The sequence below is a fragment of the Paroedura picta genome, chromosome 1 (genome assembly GCF_049243985.1).
Source record: "Paroedura picta isolate Pp20150507F chromosome 1, Ppicta_v3.0, whole genome shotgun sequence".
Lineage (NCBI taxonomy): Eukaryota > Metazoa > Chordata > Lepidosauria > Squamata > Gekkonidae > Paroedura > Paroedura picta.
Genome location: NC_135369.1, coordinates 13,463,647 through 13,490,811, shown reverse-complemented (window position 1 = coordinate 13,490,811; position 27,165 = coordinate 13,463,647). Strand labels below are relative to the sequence as shown.

Genomic DNA, 27,165 nt, shown 5'->3' with positions numbered 1-27,165 from the left:
TGAGCAGCTCTCGTCGCAATGAGTGGGGCAGGCAAGCGCCCGGCCTTTCCCTGGGATGTTTCGGGGGTGGGCAGGGAACCTGACAAGTTCTGGGTGAGGCTGGCAGAGTCTGCCGCCATCGGTGGTTGCAAAATCCGCCCCCCTGTTCCCCAAAGGAGCAGCAACATCTGCAAGCTGAGAAAAGAAAGCGTTCTTCACTGGAGCTGAATTTCTGGCTCAGCCAGACTGGCTGGGCCCGCCCCGTGAAGCTTGGAAGATCTAACAGCCAACTGCTTTGGGGTGCCTTGGGGATTAGGGAGAGCCATAAGAAGAGCAGCTTCCAGAGCGTCCACGTTGGAACAGAAGGGTCCCTTTCCAGGTCTTTGAGGCAACAGGTAAGCCGGGGCCAGAAAGAAGAAGAAGAAGAAAAGTTGGTTCTTCTATGCCGCTTTTCTCTACCCGAAGGAGGCTCAAAGCGGCTTCCAGTCGCCTTCCCTTTCCTCTCCCCACAACAGACACCCTGTGAGGTGGGTGAGGCTGAGAGAGCCCTGAGATTACTGAAGAAGAAGAAGAGTTGGTTCTTCTATGCTGCTTTTCCCTACCCGAAGGAGTCTCAAAGCGGCTTACAGTCGCCTTCCCTTTCCTCTCCCCACAACAGACACCCTGTGAGGTGGGTGAGCCTGAGAGAGCCCTGATATTCCTGCTTGGGGAGGTGATGGGAAAGACCTCTGCCTAAGACCATGGAGAGCGGCTGCCACCTTGAGGGATCAAAGGTGGGGAGGGGCTCTGATTCCGTGGAAGAGCATCCACTTGGCATGCAGAAGGTCCCCGGTTCAATCTCCGGCATCTCCAGTTAAAAGATCAGGCAGTAGGTGATGTGTATGACCTCAGCCTGAGACCCGAGGGAGCTGCTTCCATTCTGAGTAGACAATTCTGACTTAGGTCAACCAGTGGGTGATGCAGTATAACGAGCTTCATGTGCTCATGAATTCTGAAGGGCCTGTTGCCTCTTTCTTCCTGATGTCTAAATGGATTCGGAGTGGAGATCTTTATATCCCAGACAGCCTGATCTCACTACATCTCAGAAGCTAAAGAGGGTTGGTTATTAATTTTATTTATTGTATGGCAGGTGTGTATTGTAGCCAGGAGACACTAAGCATGTCCGGCTGCCAGGCAGGAGATGTTCATAGAATCGTACAGTTGGAAGGGACCTCCTGGGTCATCTAGTCCAACCCCCTGCGCTATGCAGGACACTCACAACCCTCTCTCTCATCCACTGGAATCTGCCACCCCCTTGAAACTTCAGAAGGTCGTGTCATGACCTGGGTATTCCTTGGAGGTCGCCATTCCAAGTGGAACAGGCTTCCTTGGGAGGTGGTGGGTTCTCCATCTTTGGAGATTTTTAAACAGAGGCTGGAGAGCCATCTGACAGAGAGGCTGATTCTGTGAAGGCTCAAGGGGGTGGCAGGTTACAGTGGATGAGCGATAGGGTTGTGAGTGTCCTGCATAGTGCAGGGGGTTGGACTAGATGACCCAGGAGGTCCCTTCCAACTCTATAATTCTATGATACTATGCTTCTAAGTGCTAGTCTGAGCTGACCCTGTTTAGCTTCTGAGACCTGATGGGATCCAGTTTGCCTGGGCTATCCATGCTGAGTTAGCGGGGTTGGCACCTGGATGGGAGACCACCAGAAAAGTCTCCAGTGAAGTGCTGCTTTTTTTTTTCGTACCCTGTTTACCACCCAAAGGAGTATCAACATGGCTTACACTGTCCTCCCTTCCTCTCCCCACAGCAGACACCCTGTGAGGTAGTTGGGCCTGGGAGAGCTCTGAGAGAACTGTGACTGGCCTAAGGTCACCTAACTAGCTGCATCTGCAGGGGTGGGGATCAAACTCGGTTCTGATTAGGAGCTGCCGCTCTCAACCACTGCCCCAAATTGGGAGGTGATGTCCAGCCTCTTCTTCTCAGTTGCCTTGAAAGGCCCTTGTTGGGGTCATCATAGTTTGGTTGTGATTGAATCTCGGTGGAAGACCCTCATGAGACATCACAAGAGGTCTAGACTGGCTCTGAGCCGTATGGGAAAGCGGTATATAAATTTAATAAATAAATAAAGTTTTGAGGAAAAAAACTTTGGGTCTAGAAATTATGTGAAGGTTCAAGGGGGTGGCAGGTGACAGTGGATGAGCGATAGGGTTGTGAGTGTCCTGCACAGTGCAGGGGGTTGGACTAGATGACCCAGGAGGTCCCTTCCAACTCTATGATTCTATGATTCTATGAAATGCCCCAGAATCTTGTTGGTCCTCTGAAGTATTATTGAACTCAAAACGAGCTAATTTATTGGCTGGATCTTCATCGCAGGCTCACTCCAGACTCCCGGAACCCAAGGGGTTTCCTCTGGAATGGGTGTGATCCTGGTTAATTCCCAATCTTGAAACCCTTGCTCCTCTCCATGGTTAAGAGCAGCAACATCTAATCTGGAAAATTGGGTTTGATTCCACACTGTTCTACATGTAGCCAGCTAAGTGACCACGTGCCAGTGCCAGTTCTCTCAGAGCTCTCTCAGCCCCACCTACCTCACAGGGTGTCTGTTGTGGGAAGAGCACAGGGAGACGAGAACCACTTGGGACTCCTTGTAGTAAAAAGTGGGGTAGAAAAAACCCATCTCCTTTTCTCTCCTGTGTTAAAACAAGACTGATTGAGATCGTGTATCAGGTCTAATTTGTCCTTGTCTTCTAAGCGCGGACTCTATAACAAGCCACGGTTGGTTCCTTCCCTGGGACTTAACCTCAGTTATAAATTTCAGGGATTGGGAAATTGACGGAGTGCCCTTGAGGAGCATTTAACAAACCAGGGCAGAGTCTGCACTTACTTTGTTTATTCCATTGTCAATCCTGTTGAATTCAGATGATTTGAACTCAGGTCTTCCTCTTCCCCCCTGTCCCCATTGAAACAGGAAAGTGTTCTGCATGTGGTTAGGGTAGTTCAGAAGGGGGGGGGGAGCCAAGCCTCTTTTTTTTCTTGAAGGGAGGTGGGAGAGGAGCCAAGCAGGAAGCCTCTTTCTTTTCTTGGGGGGGGGGGGGAGAGTGGATCAAAGAAGGCAGTGGAGGGAGAAAAAATCCAAGACCAACAGAAGTTGAGAGAAATTAGGGGCTTCTCCTTTAAGGCAAGCTTGTCACATGATCAGCTTTGGCCAATCAGGGGTTCTCTACCACAGAGCAAAGCCCAGATTCAAAACAACCCGCTTTCTCAATCCGAATCTTGAAATATTGAGCATTAAAAGCACTCTAAGATATCGCACAATAAAGGTAGGGTCACTCTGGATCAATCCTTCTTGCTGCAGAATGAAAATTCAAATCACCTCAAATCAAAACGGAAATCGCATTCTGTGTAGACAGCAGGGACTGAATCGACCTTGGGATTGGAATAAAAGCTCCGTGCAGTTTACACCCAGGCCTTCTGTTGAGATGGAAGCATGATGAGGAATCCTTTGTTTACTGGGGAAGGAAACTCCTCGGTTTGTGAGGACGCCCACGATGGAATGTTGCAACAACCAGCGGGAGGGGGGGAATTGCAGTTAGTTTTTGATCTAAGCAAGGGAAAGATTCCCCGCTTCTCCCTAGGCAGCCGGCAGGGTGACCTTGGGCTAGTCACAGCCCAGATAATGCTGTTCTTACACAGCAGTCCTGTCAGAGCTCTCTCAGCCCCACCTACCTCACAAGATGCTTGGTTTTTTAGCCTCTTGTAGTGGAGAAAGTGTCCCCCCCCTTGTTCATCCTGTACCTTTTCCAGCTCTGCAGGCTGTCGCTTGCACATCTTGACTCAGACAACCGGGGGTAGGTAGCAATGTTGCAACGGAAATTGTAGAGGCTTGTTGCAGTCAAAGGAACGGCCGGATAAAGGTCATGTGTTCGTTCTCAGGTGTCAAAAACCACTGGGCTAACCCACAGACAAACAACAGGAGCCCAAACCGGCAGCCTCAGATTTGGGGCCAGTGATTGACGTATGGCGGCCCAAGATGCACCAGGGCGCATCAAAGGAGCTGCCTGGGAGTGGCCGGTGGAGGTGGAGGAGGGAGAGGCGGTGGGTGGAAGAACCTTCCCCTTGGGCAGTCTGCAGATGGAAACAAGAGCAAAGCATTATGGGACCCAGGTGCAAGCAAGGATGGTTTATAGCCAGTCTGAAGACATCTTAGGGCAGGGGTAGTCAAAGTGTGGCCCTCTGGATGACCATGGGCTACAATTCCCATGAGCCCCTGTCAGCATTCACTGGCAGGGACTCATGGGAATTGTAGTCCATTGACATCTGGAGGGCTGCAGTTTGACTACCCCTGTCCTAGGGCATAGGGAAGGCATAGCGCTTCCAGTTACAGGTTGGGAAACATCTGGAGATGTTATTGGGGAAGGAACCTGAGGGAGGACAGAGACGGCAGTACTATACCACAGAGCAGGGGAGACCAAGCTGTAGCTCTCCAGATGTCCCTGGACTACAATTCCCATGAGCCCCTTGGTGGCATGGCCAATTGGCAGGAGCTTGTGAGAACTGTAGTCCATGGACATCTGGAGAGCCACATTTTGGCCACCCCTGCCATAGAGTCCACCCTCCAAAGCATCCGTGTTCTCCAGAGGAACTGATCTCTGTAGTCTGGAGATGGGCTGTCATTCTGGGGGCCCGAATCCCTGGGGCCTCTGAAGGTCACTGAAAGTTTTGGGTGGGGGCTGCAGCAGAGCCTCTGCTTGCTGTGCAGGTTACCATAACAACTCTCATTTTAAATATCCCTCCCATTGAAACAGTGATAATTGCTTCTAACGAGGAATCTTCCCTACCAGTGTGATGCAGTGGTTAAGAGTGGCGGCCTCTAATCTGGAGAACTGGGTTTGATTCCCTATTTCTTCACATGCAGCCAGCTGGGTGACCTTGGGCTAGTCACAGTCCTGTTACAGCAGTTCTCACAGAGCATTTTTCTTTCAGCCCCGCCTACTTCCCAGGTGCCTGTGTTATGGGGAGAGGACGGGGAAGGTGTTTGTAAGCCGCTCTGCGACTCCTTCGGGGAGTGAACAGCAGGGCATAAAACCCACTCAGCTCTCCTTAACTTCTAACCCCAAAAGCGGACTTTTCGTCAGTTTTCTTTTTTTAAGAGGATGGATACACAAAAAATAGGACTGGTAACCCTAAAATATGTTACTTTTCTTGTGAATGTCCCCAGAATGATATCTCCTTGGGATAATTAGTAACAAAAAATGATGGCACAGACACGTTTGGTTAACATACATTCTGAAAAACTATCACCAGACACTCAAGAATTCTTAGCTGATCTGTTGTTCTGTGTTTTAATTATTGAATAAATCAGTGGAATCCACATGTGAAAGGGAATAAAGGGTTTGGAAGGAAAGATGATGGAGAAGAGGTCTCCCCTGGGAGTCATAGTCATAGAATCAGAGCTGGAAGGGTCATCAAGGGTCTTCTAGTCCAACCCCTGGCACAATGCAGGAAACTAACAACTACCTGCACACCCACAGTTACCCCAAATCCATGCCCAGATGATACCCCCCCCCAAGAATCCCTGGCCAGTCTGGCCTGGAGGAAATTTGACTCCTGCCCCCAAAGTGGCCATCGACATTTCACTGGGTATGCAAGAAAGGACCACGAGAGCCAAGAATGTCAAAAATAACTGCATTGCAGCAGTGACTGTTTTAGGAGATATGTCCCTTCCCGTAGCCCAAGGGTGGCCAGACTGTGGCTCTTCAGATGTTCACGGATTGCAATTCCCATGAGCCCCTGCCAGCTGGCAGGGGGTGGACACCTTTAAAATTCTGACACAGGGAGGTGGGCACAATCATAAAATGGCTGCCACAGGAGGAGGAGCTAAAAAAATATATTAAAAACGAGTCTATCGAAAAACAAAAGTATCTAACACACTTTCATGCTATTTAAACCAAGCAGGCATAAAAGAAGAAATAAAGGAGTTGAGATGGTACAAAAGAGGACTGATATTTTGGGTTTGAAGCCAGACCATCCAGTGTGTGAGGTTGGATGTATATTGTGTATACAGGAACAGCATGCACAAGACAGGATCTGGTGTGACATTTTAGTAGCCAGAAATGTATCCTAAGGCAAGGTTTGAGCAGTTGGCCCCTAAAACAATGTACATGAATCAATTACCAATGTGAAATAAAGAAACGGAGACTCACTAAAGGTTTCAGCAAGTCTATGACAAAGAGGAGGTGGAGTGGCATTGTATGTGAGGAGAGGGCTTGCCTTTCAAGATATACTAGAGGAAGAGAGTGACACTCCAGTGGAAAGTATCTGGGTGAAGATAGAGGGGAAAACAACGAGTATATTGGTTGGCATCTGCCATAGGCCAAGGTGAGGACGTGGATACTGCCCTCCTTTTTAATTTATTTTATTTATTATTGTATTTATATACCACCCTTCCCAAAGGCTCAGGGCAGTTAACATGAAACTAGAATGATACAGGTAACTCCATTTGTAATAATAACGTGATGATAATTATAACTACCACAGTAATAACAATAACAACATTATAGAACAGTGGAATACTGTGAAGATCATTGAATTCAACTTGTACTGATGCCCAGTGGGTTGGGCGAATTTGTAGTGTAAGATGGAGGCATGGGGGCCTATGGGAAGCAGTTGTTCAGGTTGACTTCGACCAAATGCCTGGCGGAGGAGCTCCCTTTTGCAGGCCCTGCATAACTGTTCAAGTTCCGTCAGGGCCCTGATCTCCTCTGGGAGCTCATTCCACCAGGTGGGGTTCAGGAGAGAGAAGGCTCTGGCCCTGGTTGAGACTTCCTTGAGTTTAGGGACCACCAGGAGGTTGGAGGTGGTGAAGCGCAAGACTCTTTGCGTGGTGTAGGCAGAGAGGTGATCCCTCAGGTATACTGGGCCCAGACCTCGTATGGCCTTCAAGATGATAACCAAAACCTTAAGCTTCGACCGGAATTCGACCGGAATTCGACCGGAAGCCAGCGCAGTTGCTGGAGGATGGGCTGAGTGTGGGACCTCCAAGGTGTTGCTGTGAGGACCCTGGCAGCTGCATTATGGACTCATTGTAGTTTCTGGATCAAGTATAAGGGCAGGCTAGCATAGATTGAATTGCAGAAGTCCAGCCTAGAGGTTACTGTTGCGTGGATCACTGTGGCCAAGTAGGGTGCAAGTAGTTTGGCTTAACGAAGGTGGTAGAAGGCCAGCCGTGCTTCCGTCGTGACCTGAGCTTCCATTGAGAGGAAGGCCTCAAGACTCACTCCCAGGTTCCTGCCGGATTGGGCCTCTGATAGCTGCACTCCATCCAGGTTGGGTAGGCGCACTTTCTCGCTTGGACCCTTCCTGCCCAGCCTCAGGACCTCCGTCTTTGAAGGGTTGAGCTTCAGACGACTCTGCTTGAGCCGTCCCGTCACTGCTTCCAGGCAGCTGGCTGATGTTTCTGGGGGAGAGTCACAGCGGCCATCCATCAGAAGGAAGAGCTGGGGGTCAGTATGGGTGACTTCAATTTCTCTGATGTATGCTGGGTAACAAACTGCTAAGTGTCCAGCATCATGCAACTTTCTGGCCTGCCGGGCCAGCAATTTCATTTATCAAATGGTGGAAGAACTTACAAGACGCTTGGCCATGCTCAATTTAATACTGACCAAGAAGCAAGCAAGAGCTAGTGGATAGGGTGAAGGGGGTGAGGGCCTTTGGGGGTGACCATATCCTCCTAGAATTCCTTTTTTGAGACGGGGTATCTGTTAGACTTTTGTAGGGCAAAATTTAATAAACTCAGAGACATGAAAGTCATCCTGTGGACCACAATGCTGAAGAGAAAGTGTCAGGTGGGCTCTCGTTAAAGAAGAGTTATTCAGTGCTCAAGCCATGACTATTCTAACAAGATGGAAACATGGTAGGGAAGCCAAGAAGCCTATATAGATTAACAGAGAATTTCAGAATTGAGCTAAGAAAGAAAAAGGAAATGTTTAAGAAATGGAGGGAAGGACAGACTTCTAAAGAAGAAGAGGAAGAGGAAGAGGAAGAGGAAGAGGAAGAGGAAGTTGGTTCTTATATGCCACGTTTCTCTACTCGAAGGAGGCTCAAAGCGGCTTACATTTGCCTTCCCTTTCCTCTCCCCACAACAGACACCCTGTGAGGATGGTGAGGCTGAGAGAGCCCTGAGATTACTACTCGGTCAGAACATTTTAATCAGGGCTGTGGCGGGCCGAAGGTCACCCAGCTGGCTGCATGTGGAGGAGTGTAGAATCGAACCCTGCATGCCAGATTAGAAGTCCGCACTCCTAACCACTACATCGAACTGTCTCTAAAGAAGAATATCTGTAGGTTACAAGGCACTGTAGGTCAGCCAGCAGAGAGGCCAACGCTGAGAGTAAGCTGAGAGTGGCCAAGGAAGCCCACTATACCAAAAGAAAAATTCTTCAGATATGTGAAGGCAATAGGCCTGCTGTTGGATGAAGATGGAGACACTGACAGAAGATGGAGAGAAAGTAGAAAGGTTCGGTATTATTTTGCCTCTGTTTTCCCCCAAGAAGAATATGGACACATCTGGAGATGGTAGTAGGAAGGCATCATGGCTGGGTGGCAGGTTGACGTAGACACAGAGTTTGTCAAGAGGCACCTGATTCCACTGAATGAGTCTGAAACCCCTAGGCCAGATGATATGCACCCAAGAGTACTCAAGAACTTTCTGGAGAGCTTTCAGATTGTCCATCTTTAGGACATCTTGGAGGACTGGAGATGTGCCAGAAGACTGGAGGAGAAGTGAATGTTATCCCTATCTTCAAAAAAATGGAGATGACCTGGGAAACTGTAGGCCAGTGAGTTGTTCTTTCTTGACCCAGAAGGACAGACCAGAACCAATGGGACGAAAATAATTCAAAAGAAATTCCATCTAAACATCCAGAAGAAGTTCCTGACAGTCAGAGTGGTTTCTCAGTGGAACCGGCTTCCTCGGGAGGTGGTGGGTTCTCCATCTTTGGAGATTTGTAAACAGAGACTGGAGAGCCATCTGATGGAGAGGCTGATTCTGTGAAGGCTCAAGTGGATGAGCAATAGGGTTGGGAGTGTCCTGCATAGTGCGGGGGATGGACTAGATGACCCACGAGGTCCCTTCCAACTCTATTATTCTATGATTCTATGAGCCTCACCTCAGCTGCAAGGAAGATAATTTTAAAGGGGGCTATCTGCGAAGATCTGAAGGACAATTTGTTGATCCTAGGGAAGTCAGCTTGGATTTGTCTCCTGCCAGACCAACCTGGTTTCCTTCTTTGACTGAATGACAGGTTTACCTTGTTTACCTGCATTTTTTCTGATGTGCCGAAATGCCTTGAGTATTTGAAGGGTTGTCACTGCAGCATTAGCATTTGTATCTGAATGGGTGTTTGGGTGTGGCAGAGCTTGACAATCCAGTGCACATGCATGGGAAATGGATGGGTGAGATAAATTGATCAGGGAAGAAATTAGAAAAAGTATAATTCCAGGTACTGAGAGAGCTCTGGGGGCAAACTGCCCCTTGTGTACGGTGGCAGATTAAAATTAACTCTACAATGGCAGCCACTGACAAAACAACGTTATTTTAATCTGCACCATCAAACCCATCTCAAATGGCCAATCAGAAGCCCTGTTCAGTAATGGCCACATCCACTTTCTAAAGGTTCTTGGCCATTGGGTTATCAGACCCCCCAGTGGAGACAGGCAGGGACCCCCTGATGCCAGGCTTCATGTCCTGCCACCAATCAGCTGGCCAAGGGGACTTACCAGGAGAGAGAGTGAGGCCCAGGTTACAACGCTGGCGATGTGGTGACATCACTTCCAGTGTGCATGGGAAATGATGTCATCAAGTTGGCAATGCCCAGACCACCGTCTGGTATTTTGTCAAAAAGTGTCTAGTAGAAGCCATTTTTACCATAGAGATTTGTGGGGTGGAGTGGCTAGGGGGATTTTTACCATAGAGTTTTGCCCAAATACAAGCATCTCCCAACATTGTGACATGACGTCATTTCTGGAACATGGCAGAAGCGATGTTGACGTGTCATGGTGACGTTGCCTAGGCCTCCCTCCTGCTCCTGGTAAATCCCATCCACCCCCCACCAGTCACCAACCTTCCTTGGCAGGCATCGGAAAAGGAATTTAGTACCTGTGGGCAGCAGGCTGAAGATCCCTGTGCTGGGGTAATTCCAGAGCCAACATGGTGTAGTGGAGAACTGGGTGATCCCCCCAGTCCTCCACATGCAACCGGATGGATGACCCTTGGGCCAGTCACAGTTCTATCAGAGCTGTTCTCACAGAGCAGTCCTGTCAGTGCTTTCTCAACCTCACCTACCTCACAGGGTGTCTGTTGTTGGGAGAGGAAGGGAAGGAAATTGTAAACCACTTTGAGATTCTTTGGAGTAGTAAAAAATGGGGTATAAAAAGCCAGATCTTCTTCTTCTTCTTCTTCTTCTTCTTCTTCTTCTTCTTCTTCTTCTTCTTCTTCTTCTTCTTCTTCTTCACATTTAAACAAAATTGTTGAAAGACCTGATCAGGAAGTTCTGTATGCTCGACCCTGGGCCTTGACCATGAAAATAACCTTCTGGGACTACAGAGCCGTGGGACTCAGATCCTCTCCCTTTTCCTTTCTCCTTTCAGGTGCCTGAAGCTGCCGACTCCCATCTGGGCTGTAAAATCCATCCCAAGGTGTGCCAGAGTGTTGTCATGTGGCATTGGGGACTCAGTTTCTCGGCTGGTGTCCTGTTTTTCCAGCTGACAATTAATGTGGCAGGTAAGAGTGTGAAATTGCTCAGCGGTTGCTTCAGGGCAAATTCAAGTACATCCAAGCACAACACCTATTTCGTGTACAAAGGGATTGGAGAAATTTCTTAGAGCAGCAAGGGGGAATCGGTGCCTTTCCTTGCTGGGAAACTCCCTCAAACCAAGGGCTCTACAGAAAATACCTTCTTAACCTGCTGCCATTCAGGGTCTCCTGAGAACATTTAGACCAGGAGTCCCAAGCGTGTCTGGGTGGGACCAGGGAGGGCTTTTGCCCAGCTAGGCTTTTGATTGTTTATGGGATATTTTTTTAAAATATTGCTTTTCTGGCAGCTGCTGCCACAGCACAAAAATCTTACAATACGAAAAAAAGGAAGAAAGGTTCAAAACATAAACAGAGAAAAGCAGAACCTTTCCAAGGCAATTGGTACAATAAATTTTATATATTGATAATTTTTTAAGGACCAACCAAAACGGTTTCTAGATATACTCCATTTTCACAGTTTTTCTTCAGTGGTTGATTCCTTATACTCTTTATCAAGCAATTTTTATGTATATAAATAGGCCACAGGCTCTGTGAAGTATTGTGGGGAATGTCAGTCGAAAAACAGCACAAAGATCGACAGTGCGTGACTGAAATTAAACTGTGATGATCATTTTGTGGCTGGCTCCGCCTCCTGCAGTAGCCATTTTGCAGCAGCCATTTTGTCCACCGTGTTGTGTCAGGATTCCAAATGGGCCCACGGACTCCCCAAGAGTGGGGACCCCTGGCCTAGACTGAGCCACTGAGAAGGCAGGCTTCCAGCCAAATACTACAGCCGCTTGGTGTAGTGGTTAAGAGTGCGGCCTTCTAATCTGGCGAGCCGGGTTCGATTCCTCGTTCCTACTCCACATGCAGCCAGCTGGGTGACCTTGGGCTCACTACATCACTGAAAAAGCCCCACCTGCCTCACAGGGTGTCTGTAGTGGGGAGAGGGATTCATTTTTTAAAAAATTGTAAGGGAGAGCAAAATGGGCGGTTGGATTCACTCAAAAAGGAGAGAGGGGAGGCAAAACAAAATACAGGAGAAAGCACACAGCAACAACAGAACAGAGATATTCAAATAGAAAGCCATACTGTTTGACAGCTTGAGCTAAGCTAAGCACATTACCAGTGCTGTAGCAGGCTCCTCGGAGCACGTGCAGAGTTCCTTGTGGTCATGAGAAGTCGAAGAGGCTGCTAAGGGAGGAGTCCCCCCAGGTGACAACTCAGCTGGCTACGTTTAGTGCCGCCGCCATAAAATCCGATGCTCTAAAGCAGGAGTAGTCAACCTGTGGTCCTCCAGATGTTCACAGACTACAATTCCCACGAGCCCCTGCCAGCGAACGCTGGCAGGGGCTCGTGGGAATTGTAGTCCGTGAACATCTGGAGGACCACAGGTTGACTACCCCTGCTCTAAAGTAGCATAGTTTTGAGTTCTATTTTATGATCTGTTTTAAATTGTATGATATTAAATGACCGTATTCTTTTGGTCCCTTATGTAATGACTTCATATAATTTGGTCTGAACGACTGCAATAAAGTTTGATTGATTGATTGAGTCTATAAAAGGATTTGGCCCATTTACATTGATGGGTGCCGATATTTCAATACTCCAAGTTGCGATTCTGGCACTGAAACCATATTCCGGCTGAGACTCCCCCCCGAGGCTTGAGTGAGACGGTCTCCGGAGGAATCTGCCTTGATGTTTCGCTCAGCAAATACTTTCTTGCTAAGAAAAGCATGCTTGTCTTTCGCAGGAGGCCACCCGTGTTCGGCGAGGAATTTTGGCCATGGCTCATTGGTGTGCGAATGTGGAGCCTCCTATTGTGACACGCTGGAGCCGGTCACACTCCCTCCCTTGAACTCTTACGTCAGGTATGAGAGCAGCAAGGCTGGGAGGCGCATGGAGCGCAGTGAAGGAAGCTTGCAGGGAAATCCTGAGCAAACAGGTAGGTGGGCCTGATGTTTACGACCGAGAAACGTTTTGTAAATACGTGCTGGAGTCCTGTGTGCAGTTCTGGAGGCCTCACTTCAAGAAGGACGTGGATAAAGTTGAAAGGGTACAGAGGAGAGCGACGAGGATGATCTGGGGCCAAGGGACCAAGCCCTATGAAGATAGGTTGAGGGACTTGGGAATGTTCAGCCTGGAGAAAAGGAGGTTGAGAGGGGACATGATAGCCCTCTTTAAGTATTTGAAAGGTTGTCACTTGGAGGAGGGCAGGATGCTGTTTCTGCTGGCTGCAGAGGAGAGGACACGCAGTAATGGGTTTAAGCTACAAGTACAACGATATAGGCTAGATATCAGGAAAAAAAATTTCACAGTCAGAGTAGTTCAGCAGTGGAATAGGCTGCCTAAGGAGGTGGTGAGCTCCCCCTAACTGGCAGTCTTCAAGCAAAGGTTGGATGCACACATTTCTTGGATGCTTTAGGATGCTTAGGGCTGGTCCTGCGTTGAGCAGGGGGTTGGACTAGATGGCCTGTGTGGCCCCTTCCAACTCTATGATTCTGTGATTTTATGATTCTGTAAAACTGCCTCCATTTAGTCTTGCTTTGTCTCCATTTACATAACAACATAAGAGAAGCCATGTTGGATGAGGCCAGTGGCCCCTTCAGTCCAAAACTCTGTGTCACACAGTGGCCAACCCCAGGGGCTATCAGGAGGTTCACCAGCAGGTTGAGAACTTCAGAAGTCCTCCCAGTGTTGCCCCCCAAGTACCAAGGATGTTGAACATCAGTGACCCAGACATAAGAACGTCAGAGAGGCCATGCTGGATCAAGCCAATGGTCTGTCCAGTCCAACACTCTGTGTCACACAGACAGAAGAACATAAGAGACGCCTTACTGGATCAGGCCAGTGGACCATAAAAGAATGAAATAAACAAAATAAACCTATATCAAAGAACAGTTTTAGAAAGTTCTGCCAAGTTATGGGGCACCCCAGTTGAAGAGGGATGTAGACAAACTGGAACGTGTCCAGAGGAGGGCAACAAAGATGGTGAAGGGTTTGCAGACCTAGATATATGCAGAAAGGTTGGGGGAGCTTGGTCTGTTTAGCCTGGAGATCTAAACATCCGGAAGAAGTTCCTGACAGTCAGAGCGGTTCCTCAGTGGAACAGGCTTCCTGGGAAGGTGGTGGGTTCTCTAAATTTGGAGATTTTTAATCAGAGCCTGGATAGCCATTTGACTGAGAGGCTGATTCTGTGAAGGCTCAAGGGGATGGCAGGTTACAGCAATACGGTTGTGAGTGTCCTGCATAGTGCAGGCGGATGGACTAGATGACCCAGGAGGTCCCTTCCAACCCTATGATTCTATGATTCTAATTCAGTGCCAAAGTAGCCTAAAATGCTATCGGCATCATATGCTTCCTTGTCACATAGTCTAGCCTTTTATTGTTGGTTCGTGCACAAGCTGGCCAAGTATATGCATGCCGTATGCATTATCTTGGGATTACCGAACTGGGGCTGGGTGTAATGGTTAAAAGCGCTGGCTTCTAACCCGGAGAGCCGAGTTTGATTCCCCGCTCCTCCACATGCAGCCGGCTGGGCAACCCTGGGCCAGTCATAGTTTTGTTAGAGCTCTCCCAGACCCTCCTACCTCACAGGGTTTCTGCTGAGGGGAGAGAAAGGGAAGACAATTGGAAGCTGCTTTAAGACTCCTTCAGGCAGTGAAAGGCAGGGTATACTTTTCTTCTTTTTAAATAATAAGCCTTGGACCTATTCTGCACACAATAGATAATGCACTTTGAATGCACTTTAGAAGTAGATTTTCCTGTTCCGCACAGGAAAATCCAGCTCCCAAAGCACATTGAAAGTGCATTATCCTATGTGTGCAGAACGGGCCTTGGAGAGAATCCCCCCCCCCTCTTCTTAATGCCGCTCCCTTCTCCCCCTCCAGCAAGTCTCCAGTTGAAGCTCAAGACCACCCAGAAACATCAGAAGATCAAGGGTTTCGGAGGGGCTTTGACAGACTCTGCAGCTATCAATATACTGGCACTATCGCCTAAGGCTCAGACGAATCTTCTCAAATCATACTTCTCGGAGCAAGGTAAGTGCCTGGGGAAGGTTCTCCAGTGCCCCTGTGCACCTTTAGCAGGGCTGGCCTCCTGAAATTAGATAAGCAAAGATTCTCCTGCTCTGTCACCCGCATGCCAAGCTTTTTCTGTTCAGCTCTTTCAGGAGGTGATCAAAACCTGTCATGAACCCCGATTCATGCCTCCTCGATTGCCTTGCATTCCAGCGTTCATGATGCCCCTTTGAACCCAGTTCACACGCACTCTGAACCTGTAGCCATAAAACCTTCAGGCCTCTCCTGCCTTCTATCTATTGCCCAAACCTCCCTTCACATCCCCCTGAGGGACGCTCTTATCTCTTCCACCTAAAGTGGCCTTGTAGAATGCAGAGATGAAACAGAGTTGTTACGAAGTAGATCAAAGTTGGGCCATCTGGCCTGGCCTGAGAACCTTAGCACCCTTGTGTATTCTATGCTCACCCGCCATAATTCCAGTGCCCCCCTTACCCATGGTACGGGTCCTATATATGTAACTAATGTGCCTATGTCAATTGTCTCTGCCAAGAAGTTTGCTCTATGCTTCTTGGCTGCCTTCAGTTTTTGTATTGCCTATTCAATAAAGTTTTTCTTTGGATTTCACCTGGAAATCTCGGATGCTTGCTTTGAGAGGACTTTACTAGCCCAGTTCATGACAAAACACAAATGCTGAAAACCTCACAAGGAGAACCATTTTAGAATTCCTTCTAGCGTGGCCCAGCTAGACTGATCTCATTCGATCTTGGAAGCTAAGTGGGGGAAGTCCTAGGGTTGCTAGCCCCTCACTGGAGGCATGGGATCCCCAACCCTGGGCCTTACCCCCCCCCCCCAGACACACTGACAATCGGCTGGTTGGAAGAGGAACTTGATTTCTCATCCCTGAACCCTGTGCGTCTTTCCCGGCTCTCTCCCAGGGATCGAGTACAACTTAATCCGGGTCCCCATGGCCAGCTGTGACTTCTCCGTGAGACTGTACACCTACGACGACACGGAGAATGATTTCGATCTGAAAAATTTCAGTCTGACTGAGGAAGACACCAAAATGAAGGCAAGTGCTATTGTGTCCACTTGAAATATGGACATGGAGGCTAGGGGTCATGGTTAAGAGCAGTGGCTTCTGACCTGGAGAATCAGGGTTTGATGTCCCACTTCTCTTCTGCATCCAGCCAGCTGGGGGATCTTTGGCTAGTCACAGTCCTGTTAGAGCTGTTCTCACAGAGCTGTTCTCTTAGAGCTCTCTCAGCCTCACTTACCTCACATGGTCTCTGTTGTGGGGAGAGGAAGGGAAGGCATTTGTAAGCTGCTGTGAGACTCCATGGTGTACTGGAAAGCAGAATATAAAACCAACAGAATTGTAAAAGGGGAGCTGTGTCAGTCTACTCTCTCTAAACCAAGCAAAATTCCAGTGGCACCGTTTTTTACACCCCACCATCCTACCCTATAGGGACCCGAAGTGGCTTACATCTTTCTCCTCTCCTCCATTTTTGCCTCACAGCAACCCTGTGACATAGGTCAGGCCGAGAGAGGGTGATTAGCCCAAGGTCACCTAGCAAGCTGGCTGGGATTCGAACCGGGGATTTTCACATCCTGGTCTGACACTCTAACCCAGGCTTTCTCAACCAGGGTTTTGTGAAACCCTGGGGTCTCTTGACAGCCCTGGAAGGGTTTCTGGAATGGGTGGGAGTTAAAAAAAATGTATTTTTTTAAATTTGATAATCATTTATTGGGTGATATGACTATATATGGTCATGTTGACCGCCCCCCCAATGGCCCATGATGGGCCTAGAAGAGGGAAGGGAGGGACCTCTGGTGGGCGTGTCCACAGCTCTGCTTCTTGACCATATTCTGCATGATGGTGCCACTTCTGGGGCTTCTGGAAGCCTGAACTATGTTTCAGGGGTTTCTCAATGGTAAAAAAGTTCAGAAAGTCTGGATTACCAGAGAAGAAGCCTTTGAATCACAGAGGCTGCAGGTGAATTCTGTGTCAAGGATCCTTTGCATGTACATTCTCGATAGAAGAGAAAAAGGGAGGAGCTGGGGGAGAAAGAGGAGGTGTGAAGCCCATCAGGAGACTTCCAAGTGTAAATTCCTTGTGCCAAGTGGCGGGAAACAGAATCAGCAGTTAGAAACACAGAAATATAGAGCTGTAAGTAACCTCAGGGGTCATCTAGTCCAACCCCACTGCATAAGGCAGGAAATTTGGCTCTCTTTCATGCCCAGGGAAATTCCGATCACTACTTTGGGGTCGGGAGGCAAATTTCCTCCAGGCCAGATTGGCCGAGGATTCTGGTTTTCTTGGAGGGACATAATCCGGGCATGGAATTGGCTTCACAGTGAATTTCACAGGGTAGTTGTGAATTTCCTGCATTCTGCTGGGGGTGGACTAGATGACTCTGGAGGGCCCTTCCAACTGTATGATTCTATGATTCACAACTACCTTCCATCCATCTCCATTCCCCCAGGGATCCGAGAGGAAGGCAAACACCCTCCAGGATCCCTGGGCCAATCTGGCCTAGAGGAAAAGTCCTTCCTGGCCCCAAAATGATGATCAGCATGACCCTGGGCACTTAAAAAAGGGCCACAAGAGCTGAACACTGGCTCATCCCCCCCTGCTTTCCCTTTCAGCATCATGACACATAATGTATGATGAGAAAGGTCAGAGGTTTGAACAAACTAGAAAAGTGGCAAAGTAAAATAAGCAGGGTAAATAACAATTACTAGGGGAGTAGTCCGAAATTTACATGAAAGTTAACTGATTTCAGCATGTTTATAATGTGCTGAAACATTAATAGCAGCCAATTAAAATTTCTAAAAAGTGGGCTCTGTAGAGCTGTTAGAGATGTCACTGAGTAAGGAAACCCAAATCTTTGTTTAGACCAGGATGACATGCAGAGTTTAATTTCTTTATAACTTCTAATTCAGCACTTTCCCACTGCATAGTCCTTTTGAAATTTGTTTTTTGCTGAGAAGAATGATGACTTTCAGGTCTGTACGAGATATGTTCAGGGAAATAGGAAAACAACAATTTCCAGAAATCAGGGCAGGAACATTTGAACCCTCAGGAGTAGAAACTTGTTTGAAATTTGGGATTCTCCACACATATTCATGTGCACTTTAGGAAATTTGCTTTAATGGCTTAACAGCAGGGCTGAAAATTTCTAAAGGGGATTAAAAATGGATGGGCTGAGCCAAATCCGCTCAAATAAACCCTACAGAAGAAGTCACAGCTGTGGGCCAGCTTGGTACAGTAGTTAAGAGTGGCGGCTTCTAATCTGGAGAGCTGGGTTTGATTCTCCACTCCTCTTCCACATGCAGCCAGCTGGGCAATCTTAGAGTCATCACAGCCCTTATAATGCTGTTCTCACAGAGCAGTTCTGTCAGTGCTCTCCCAACCCCATTTACCTCACAGGGTGTCTGTTGTGGGGAGAGAAAGGGAAGGCAATTGTAAGCTGCTTTGAGACTCCTTCAGATAGTGAAAAGCGGAGTATAAAAACCAATTCTTCTTCTTCTTTCTTCTTCTTCTTCTTCTTCTTCTTTCTTCTTTCTTCTTCTTCTTCTAAAAAGCCCGTTCCACACCACTCTTTGGCAAAAGGAATCGCTTTTCATAGGGATGCTAACCTACAGGTGGGGCCTGCAGGTCTCCGTGAATGGCAACAATTCTCCAGACTGCAGAGATCAGTTCTGCTGCTTCAGAGAAGAAGGTCTATGCCATTGTGCCCAATGTCCCTCCCCAAGCCCCACCCTCCCCCCCAAATCTCCTGGAATCCCCCAGCCCAGAGTTAGCATCCCTGTGGGCCCCAGGGCCCCCATCAGCCATGAATATCCGATGTTGATGAATGACAGGTAAGCAATACAGGCCAGATGAGTGCTCAGAATGTCCAGGTAAATGATATAGGCCTTCTGTCCCACAGATCCCCATCCTTCAGCAGGCCCAAGCTGTGGCCTCAAAGCCCTTGTCCCTCTACGCCAGCCCCTGGACTTCCCCGGTCTGGATGAAAACCAACGGAGCCATGACGGGCCGCGGGACCCTGAAGGGGAAGCCAGGTGACCAGTACCACAAGACCTGGGCCAACTATTTCATCAGGTACCGGTGCTTGAAACAGGGATTGTGCTGTGTCCGCTGCAGGCACCCTCAAGGGGTTGCTTCTGTTCCTGGGAAAAGCTCCCACTTCTGTTTGTTTTAGTTTACAAATCGTACCTCCTGCCTTTCTGTCTCCACAAGAGCCACCCAGGCGGCCGCCTGGACCCTAGAGCTCCTGGCTCAGATTCAGGAGGCAGAGCCTGGGACGTAACGGGTGGCGCCAGGAGGATTAGGGGTGGGCCTTGGGGCATCTGGGTGGGGCATAGTAGTTGCAGAGGGTGGCCAATGACATGTCAGTGTCAGATCCCCGTCGACTTTCCCAATGAATACGCTTTTCGGAGGGTGAATCCACTTTTCCCGATTTCCCTAGAAGCGCTACAGCGAATTGTTTTTCGCGGGACTGTTTCAGGCGTGTTGCAGATTGTGTGCGACGTCTTGCGGAACTGCAAATTAGTAGCGTTTACAATTTGCAAGCCTTCTGCTACATTAAAGCCGTGCGGAATGGACCTTGGCATTAGCTGTGGAAGCGGCTCACTGAGGTAGCGCTACGAAGCTCAGGATTATTCCTGCTGAAACTAGTTTGATAGGCAACACCCTGATCAATAGAATTCCGTCCTCAGCGGAAACAGGAAGGTTTCTCTGGTTCTCAGGAAAAGGCGGGCTTCCTCCCATTCCCAAGGAAAAGCATGCAAACCAGTGAGGCACAAGTTGCACATGACATCACCCCCCCTCCGCCTTCCCCTTCCCCTTCCCCTCCGCCTCCCCCTCCCCGACTGGGCTCAAGAAGGGTGGCGGCAGCAGTGGCCCAGGAAGAGCCCAGCGGACGGGTCTATCTTTAAAGGGAGGAGGAGGCAGGAAGGCGTGCAAGAAAAGGCCGCCCGAGCAGGTGGCAGCAGAGCTGGCCGAACAGTAAGCTGTGACTTCTTCAGGTAGTAAAAAGTTCCCTACAGCGGCCGGCCCCGGTGGGAATGGCCGCGCCACTCAAGCCCCGCCCAGCAGCTTGCGCAGGGGCCTGGACCTTTCCCAGGGGGCCTCCTGAGCCCGGCCGGCCTCCTGGGCTGTCTGCACGGCCAAATATAATAAATAAATTAATTAAATAAATTGTAGTCCATGGACATCTGGAGAGCTACAGTTTGACCATCCCTCTTGTCTACTCTGATTGGCCCAAATCAAAAGAGATGTGGATCACACTGTAGCGAGCGTTGTATAACAGGTATCGTTGTATGAGCCGTAGTCCAAAAGGTTGTTGTTCATTTGTGTGCAATATTGTATACTTTCCTAAAGGTAAAGGTATCCCCCGTGCAAGCACCGAGTCATGTCTGACCCTTGGGGTGACGCCCTCTAGCGTTTTCATGGCAGACTCAATACGGGGTGGTTTGCCAGTGCCTTCCCCAGTCATTACCGTTTACCCCCCAGCAAGCTGGGTCCTCATTTTACCGACCTCGGAAGGATGGAAGGCTGAGTCAACCTTGAGCCGGCTGCTGGGATTGAACTCCCAGCCTCATGGGCTGTGCTTTCAGACTGCATGTCTGCTGCCTTACCACTCTGCGCCACAACAGGCTCTTGTGCACTTTCCTAGTGCACCCTATAAATGTAGGCACGTTTTAAGTGAGGGATGAGAGCCAGCGTGGCGTAGTGGTTAAGAGCGGTGGCTTGTAATCTGGCGAGCCAGATTTGATAGTCTTCTCCTCTGCATGCAGCCAGCTGGGTGACCTAGGGCTAGTCACAGTTCTGTTTTAGTAGTTTTCTCAGAACAGTTCTCTCAGAGCTCTCTCGCCCCCACCTTCCCCACAGGGTGTCTGTTGTGGGGAGAGGAAGGGAAGGCGAATGTAGGCAGCTTTGAGATCCCTTCCCAAATCCTGCCCTTCCCAGGCTCCACCCCTAATTTTCCAGAAACTTCCCAAGCTAGAGCTGGTAACCCTAGCCTAGATAGATCTTGACGCTGATTCAGCCAGCTTCTTATGCTTCTTATGCATAATGCCAACCATTTTCTGGCTTACAGGTTCTTAGATGAGTATGCCAAATACAACCTGACTTTCTGGGCCTTGACGGCCGGGAACGAACCGACAGCCGGAGACATCATCTTCTACCCCTTCCAGTGTCTGGGATTTTCCCCGGAGCACCAACGAGACTTCATCGCCGAAGACTTGGGCCCTGCCTTGGCCAACAGCTCCTACAAGGACATAGAGCTCATCATTCTTGACGACCAACGAGTCATGCTGCCTTACTGGGCAGAAGTGGTGAGTTTGCTGACTCCCCCAGGGTACCCCAGAGCCTCCGGCAAGATTTCGAAAGGAAAGTTGTTGGCCTCTGTCTCTCTGTTCATAAGAACATCAGAAAAGCCCGGTTGGATGAGACCAAAGGTCCCTCCAGTCCAGCCTCCTGCCTCACAGAGGGGCCAGCCAGTCCCTCTGCAGGGCCAGCAACAGGGCAGGGAGGCCGAGGCCTTCCCCTCCTAAGGACACAGGAGAGCCCTGCTGGGTCAGACCAGGGAGGGTCCCTCCAGTCCAGCCTCCTGCCTCACCCAGGGGCCAGCCAGTCCCTCTGCAGGGCCAGCAACAGGGCAGGGAGGCCGAGGCCTTCCCCTCCTAAGGACACAGGAGAGCCCTGCTGGGTCAGACCAGGGAGGGTCCCTCCAGTCCAGCCTCCTGCCTCACAGAGGGGCCAGCCAGTCCCTCTGCAGGGCCAGCAACAGGGCAGGGAGGCTGAGGCCTTCCCCTCCTAAGGACACAGGAGAGCCCTGCTGGGTCAGACCAGGGAGAGTCCCTCCAGTCCAGCCTCCTGCCTCACAGAGGGGCCAGCCAGTCCCTCTGCAGGGCCAGCAACAGGGCAGGGAGGCCGAGGCCTTCCCCTCCTAAGGACACAGGAGAGCCCTGCTGGGTCAGGCCAGGGAGGGTCCATCCAGTCCTGCCTCACACATGGGCCAGCCAGTCCCTCTGGAGGGCCTGCAAAAGGACAGAGAGGTCTTTTCCTGATGCTGCCTCCTGACTCGGGAATCCAGAAGTTTAGTGCCTGCCCTTCCAGAGTTTCTCCTAGCCTTGATGGGACTCCTGTTCAAGTCTGGAGATGGAGGATTACCAAAATCCAGGGGAACATGTTGTAACTTTTACTTCCCCTTGCTTAAATATCAACTCTTGGACCCTAGCAATCATTTGAAAGAAATTACTGATTGGCTAGCAGCTGTAACATCAAGCACTCTGTTTGTTTCTAGGTTCTTAAGGACCACAAGGCTTCCCGCTACATTAATGGGATTGGCATCCACTGGTATTTGGATTTCCTGGCCCCCATCGACTTGACACTGTCCATCACCCATCATCTCTTTCCCCAATATTATCTCATTTCCACCGAAGCCTCCACCGGTTCGTACTTTTGGGAGCCACGTGTGGTGCTTGGGGGCTGGGACCGTGGCAGCAAATACAGCCACAGTATTCTTGCGGTAAGTTTCAGATAGCTGCGGATAACTTAACATTGACCCTGGGGACATGTCTTTCTTTGGATCCTGGAGAATTTACGGCATCCTTATAAAAAGCTTGTACACACCCACCTGGGGCCCCTCCCCTTCCCACCCCATCCAAGAGCCATTTTGGGAAGGAGATATGGGTCATCGTGACCATAGGTGGTCACATCAGCTATTAAATGTTTATTTTTTTTAAATATATAAAGAATTAACTCCCACCCTTTCAGGAAACCCTTCCAGGGCCATCAAGAAACCCCAGGGTTTCACAAAACCCTGGGTGTAAACTGCACGGAGTTTTTATTCCAACCCCAGATCAATACAGTCCTTGCCCTCTACACAGAATGCGATTTCCGTTTGGATTTTGGGGGATTTTAATTTTCCTTCTGCAGCAAGAAGGATTGATCCAGAGTGACCCTACCTTTATTGTGCGATATCTCAGAGTGCTGTTAATCCTGAATAAAGAAAGCTCCGTGGCTACACCTGGTCCTCTGATAGGCTACACGAGGTCATATGACACGCTTGCCTTAAAGGCGAAGCCCCTAATTTCTCTCAATTTCTGTCGGTCCTGGATTTTTCCTCCCTCCTCTGCCTTTTTCGATCCTCTCCCACTCCCCTCCCAGAAAAGAAAGAGGCTCCCTGCCTGGCTCCTCTCCCCCCCCCCTTCAAGAAAAGAAAGAAAGAGGCTTGGCTCCCCCCCACCCACCTTCTGAGCCTCCCTAACCATGTGCAGAAGACTTTTCTGTTTCAATGGGGAGGGGGGGAAGGAAGAATCGAGTTCAAAGCGATCTGAATTCAACAGGATTAACAATGGAATAAAGAAAGTAAGTGCAGACTCTGCCCTGGTAAAGAAAACCTGGTTTAACTCATCAGCCAATTTGCAAAATGGAGCCTTAAGCTGGTTTATTATTTATTTTACTGATTCTTCACATAAACAAGGCAAGTTTTAGTGCCGAAGGGCACTGTCGTTGGGTTGTGCTTCTGGCAGTACTTGGCCTTCATCCAGCTCAGCCTCCAGGGAACAGATCTCTTTTTGAATTCATTTGAATGCATTTATTGCCACAAGCAAAGCTCTGGATCAGCTCCCCCACTGTCTCTTGGTCTTGCAGAACCTGAACAACTATGTCACGGGCTGGACCGACTGGAACCTGGTGCTGGACATGGAAGGGGGCCCCAACTGGAGTAGGAATTACGTGGACAGCCCGATCATCGTTGACGCAGCGAACGACATCTTCTACAAGCAACCGATGTTCTACCACATGGCCCATTTCAGGTGAGAGATGCAGGAGACTGTTTCGTTGCCTGGAGGTATTCTGCACGGAGCCACATAAAACAGTTTATAAACCAGTTTAGACCGCTTTTATTATATTACAGCCGTTGTTCTGCATTGAATATAGTCTGTTGAAAAACTACGTTGCAATGCTCTCTGCATGAAACAATTCATAGCCCCGCCCCCTGTAGTTTTGCCAACTCTGCATTGTTCTCTAATGCAGTTACTGATCTGCATAACTAAGGAGCTTCTCTGCATGACTGAAAGGACGTCTCAGGCAGGCAGGAGAGAAATGAATAGGTGAAAAGCATTTTTCAGAAACAACGCTTAAAAGACGCTTAAAGCAGCGAAGAGGCAGTTCACCATGCAGAGCAAAATCAGTTTTGTGGAGTAAATTCACTCTTCTGCGCAGAGATCAGAAAAACAATGTATTTAGTGAGTTTTCATCAGCTTATCCATCATGCAGAAGAGGACCTGGAAACAACAGGACAAGCCTCTAGGGCTATGAGACCTGGGCCTCAGTGGCTCTGACTGTCAGGAATTTCTTCCGGATGTTTAGATGGAATTTCTTTTGCCTTAATTTCATCCCATTGGTTCTGGTCCATCCCTCCGGGGCAAGAGAGAACAACTCCATCCTCTATATGGCAGCCTTTGAAATACTTGAAGATGGTTATCAGATCCCCTCTCAGTCATCTCCTCTCCAGGCTAAACAGACCAAGCTCCCCCGACCTTTCCTCCTACGTCTTGGTCTCCAAACCCCTCACCATCTTTGTTGCCCTCCTCTCGACAAGCTCCAGTTTGTCTACACTCCTCATCCCAAAACTGAACACAGGGAGTTTCACTAGATGGCCCTGGAGGTCCCTTCCAACTCTATGATTCCACGTGAGAGACAGGATGCTGGACTAGACAGACTATGGGTCTCTTCTAGCAGGGCTTTTCTTATATTCTTACTGCCAAAACTCAAACACACCCAGTTGGGGTTGCAGGCGACAACCCTTAATTGTCTCGCTGTTCTGTTCCCATAGCAAATTCCTCCCAGAGGGGACCCAGCGCATCGGCATCCAGAGCAGCAAGTGGACCAGCTTAGAGTATTCTGCTTTCCTGCGCCCCGATGGTTCAGCGGCTGTCGTGGTCTTGAACAGGTGAGCAAACAGGATCAAGAATGGCTCGAGGAGCTCCCTGAGATATGGCTCAAAGTAGAATGGGAAGCTCTGCTTGTGTGTGTGTGCATGCGTGCTCACTCTATTGAAATGTAGATGGTGCTGCTGACATATTGAAAGACAGGCATAGACTACACCAGCCTTTCTTAACTTTTTTACCATTGAGAAATCCCTGAAAACGTCTTCAGGCTTTAAGGAACCCCAGAAGTGGCGCAATCATTCAGAATATGGCTAGGAAGTAGAGCTGTGGACACGCCCACCAGAGGCCCCTCCCCTTCCCACCCCCTCCCGGCCCATCATTGGCCATTTTGGAAAGAGGTGGGTGGGTCGATGTGACCATATATGGAAGGGGTGGCTAAACTGGCTTTCCAGATGTCCACGCTCTACGATTCCCATGAGCTCCTGCCAACATGGTACTGGCAGGGGCTCGTGGGAATTGTAATCCATGGACATCTGGGGAGCCACAGTTTGGCCACCCCTGTCATATAAGGTCATATCACCTGATAAATGTTTAACAAATTTGAAAAATATATAAACATTTAACTACCTCCCACCCGACCCTGGCCTCCACTCACAGCTACTTCCTGGATCTACATTGCTGATGACTATGTCCAAATTCAGCCCTTGGGGTTCTACCAATGCTTTTTCTGCCCCTTTGAGCAATGCAGAAGGAAGTGGCAAGCATTTCTTCTTCTTCTTCTTCTTCTTCTTCTTCTTCTTCTTCTTCTTCTTCTTCTTCTTCCTCTTCCTCTTCCTCTTCCTCTTCCTCTTCTTCTTCTTCTTCTTGCTTGGGGTGGCCAAATAATGTCAACTGGGCTGTGTGTGTGTCTTCACACCGCTGTTCAGAGGGACTATCTAGAAATTCAACAAAAGCTAACTGGCTTTTGGGAAGACAGTCAAAGTTTCTCAAGGAGAGACTGTCTGCCTCCTCAGCATGAGAGGTTTCCTTGCCTGGCAGAGTTCTGTGGGTCAAGATCAGTTCCCCTGGAGAAAATGGCTGCTTTGGAGGGTGAATTCCCTCCATTATAGTCCACTGAGGTCCCTCCCCACCCCAAAACCCGCCCACTCCTAGCTCGTCCCCCAAAATCTCTAGGTATCTCCCGAAGCAGACCTGGCAACCTTACCACCAGCAGCTACTGGCCATGGTGACTACAGCCCCACCTCCCTCACAGGGTCTCTGTTGTGGGGAGAAGAAAGGGAAGGTGATTGTAAGCTGCTCTGAGACTCCTTCGGGTAGAGAAAAGTGGCATATAAGAACCAATCATTCTTCTTCTTTTTCTTCCTCCCCTTGTATGTGCTCACCATGTTTATTCTCCTTCCCAGGTCCTCCAAAGATGTGCCATTCGGAATCTCCGATCCTGGCGTGGGCTACATCCAAGCAGTGTCCACTGCAGACTCCATCCAGACTTATCTGTGGAAACGGCCCACGGAAGAGGCGGAGCAGCTTGGCTCCCGATAATCATGGCCCTAAATTGCTTTGCTCCCTTGAGAAGGCTTAACGCTGCGGGTAGATTGGGGATCAGGGTCCTGTGAGGGGTCTACACAGAGAAGCCTGCATGAACCAGGTTGAGATAGTCACGAGGGGGGTGTTGGTCACTCCCGATCCTGTCCTGACCAGGATTGGTGCAGTAAATATTCCCACGGTGTTCTGCCTTCCCTATCTGCTTCCTCCCAGTTGCTTGACATTAATCCCTCAGCGTTCCTCATGTCCTCCTCATTGGCTCAGGGTCTCCTTTTCTCAGATGTTTTCATAGAATAAACCATTTTTTTCTAGGAATCCTTTTGTTCTCTGGATTTTCTTTGTCGTTCTGCCTTGAGGAGGAGTGAAGGTTGACAGTAAGGCTGCCATGGAGGAGAAGGAAACCAGAGAGGGAGAACTGTAAAAAATAAAACTTCTAATGACAGGAAGTTACTGCCATAGAGTTGCCAACAATTCCTAGAGGGCCAATTCCCAGGAGTACTTCCAATATGCAGACTCATTTGTGGAAATGAAATCTCTTTATTGAGAAGGCACAACTAAGAGCAAGGTTTCCCTTGCTGAAACTGATTTGCAATTCAGTTAGCATACCACTATGGCTACCTGCAGCCTCTCTTCCCAGTTTGAATCCTGGCACGCAAAGTACTTGTCAGGTACAAATGATCTTTTTCAGCCGCGTTCCCACGTAAGCATTGCTAGATGATACAACATTCCAAACTGGGGATGTGCGCTTTGGAGCACTCTGGTCGAAAAATCTCTGAAGCAAAAAAATCGACCAAATACAGTCTGGAGCATAAAATCCCACAGGGAGACAAAGCTGAAGTGGCTGTCTGAAGCATGCTTTGGCATGCCTCTGTGCCCATCCTCCCTGGAGCGATGTTCCTCTCATGAGGCCTGCCCTGGCCTCAAGGGCCTCAAGGGAGGAGA

At 49.2% G+C, this 27,165-nt stretch overlaps 1 protein-coding gene across 1 annotated transcript; it reads left to right on the top strand.

The window, feature by feature from the left end:
* Positions 1-236: 236 nt before the first annotated feature.
* On the top strand, positions 237-26,538 carry LOC143830212 (lysosomal acid glucosylceramidase-like). The gene is made up of 11 exons (XM_077322331.1): positions 237-374; positions 10,612-10,744; positions 12,510-12,701; positions 14,647-14,796; positions 15,711-15,844; positions 18,708-18,880; positions 20,880-21,117; positions 22,089-22,313; positions 23,441-23,604; positions 24,627-24,743; positions 26,085-26,538. Exons 2-11 carry the CDS (start codon positions 10,678-10,680, stop codon positions 26,218-26,220), a joined length of 1,596 nt encoding a protein of 531 aa, XP_077178446.1. The 5' UTR covers positions 237-374; positions 10,612-10,677; the 3' UTR covers positions 26,221-26,538.
* The last annotated feature ends 627 nt before the right edge of the window (positions 26,539-27,165 follow it).

Bases quoted from the DNA above. Each gene is read 5' to 3' on its own strand.
- LOC143830212 (XM_077322331.1), top strand. From the start codon at position 10,678: ATGTGGCATTGGGGACTCAGTTTCTCGGCTGGTGTCCTGTTTTTCCAG. The intron at 18,881-20,879 runs GTACCGGTGCTT...TCTGGCTTACAG, and splicing joins TGGGCCAACTATTTCATCAG to GTTCTTAGATGAGTATGCCA. The intron at 23,605-24,626 runs GTGAGAGATGCA...CTGTTCCCATAG, and splicing joins TACCACATGGCCCATTTCAG to CAAATTCCTCCCAGAGGGGA.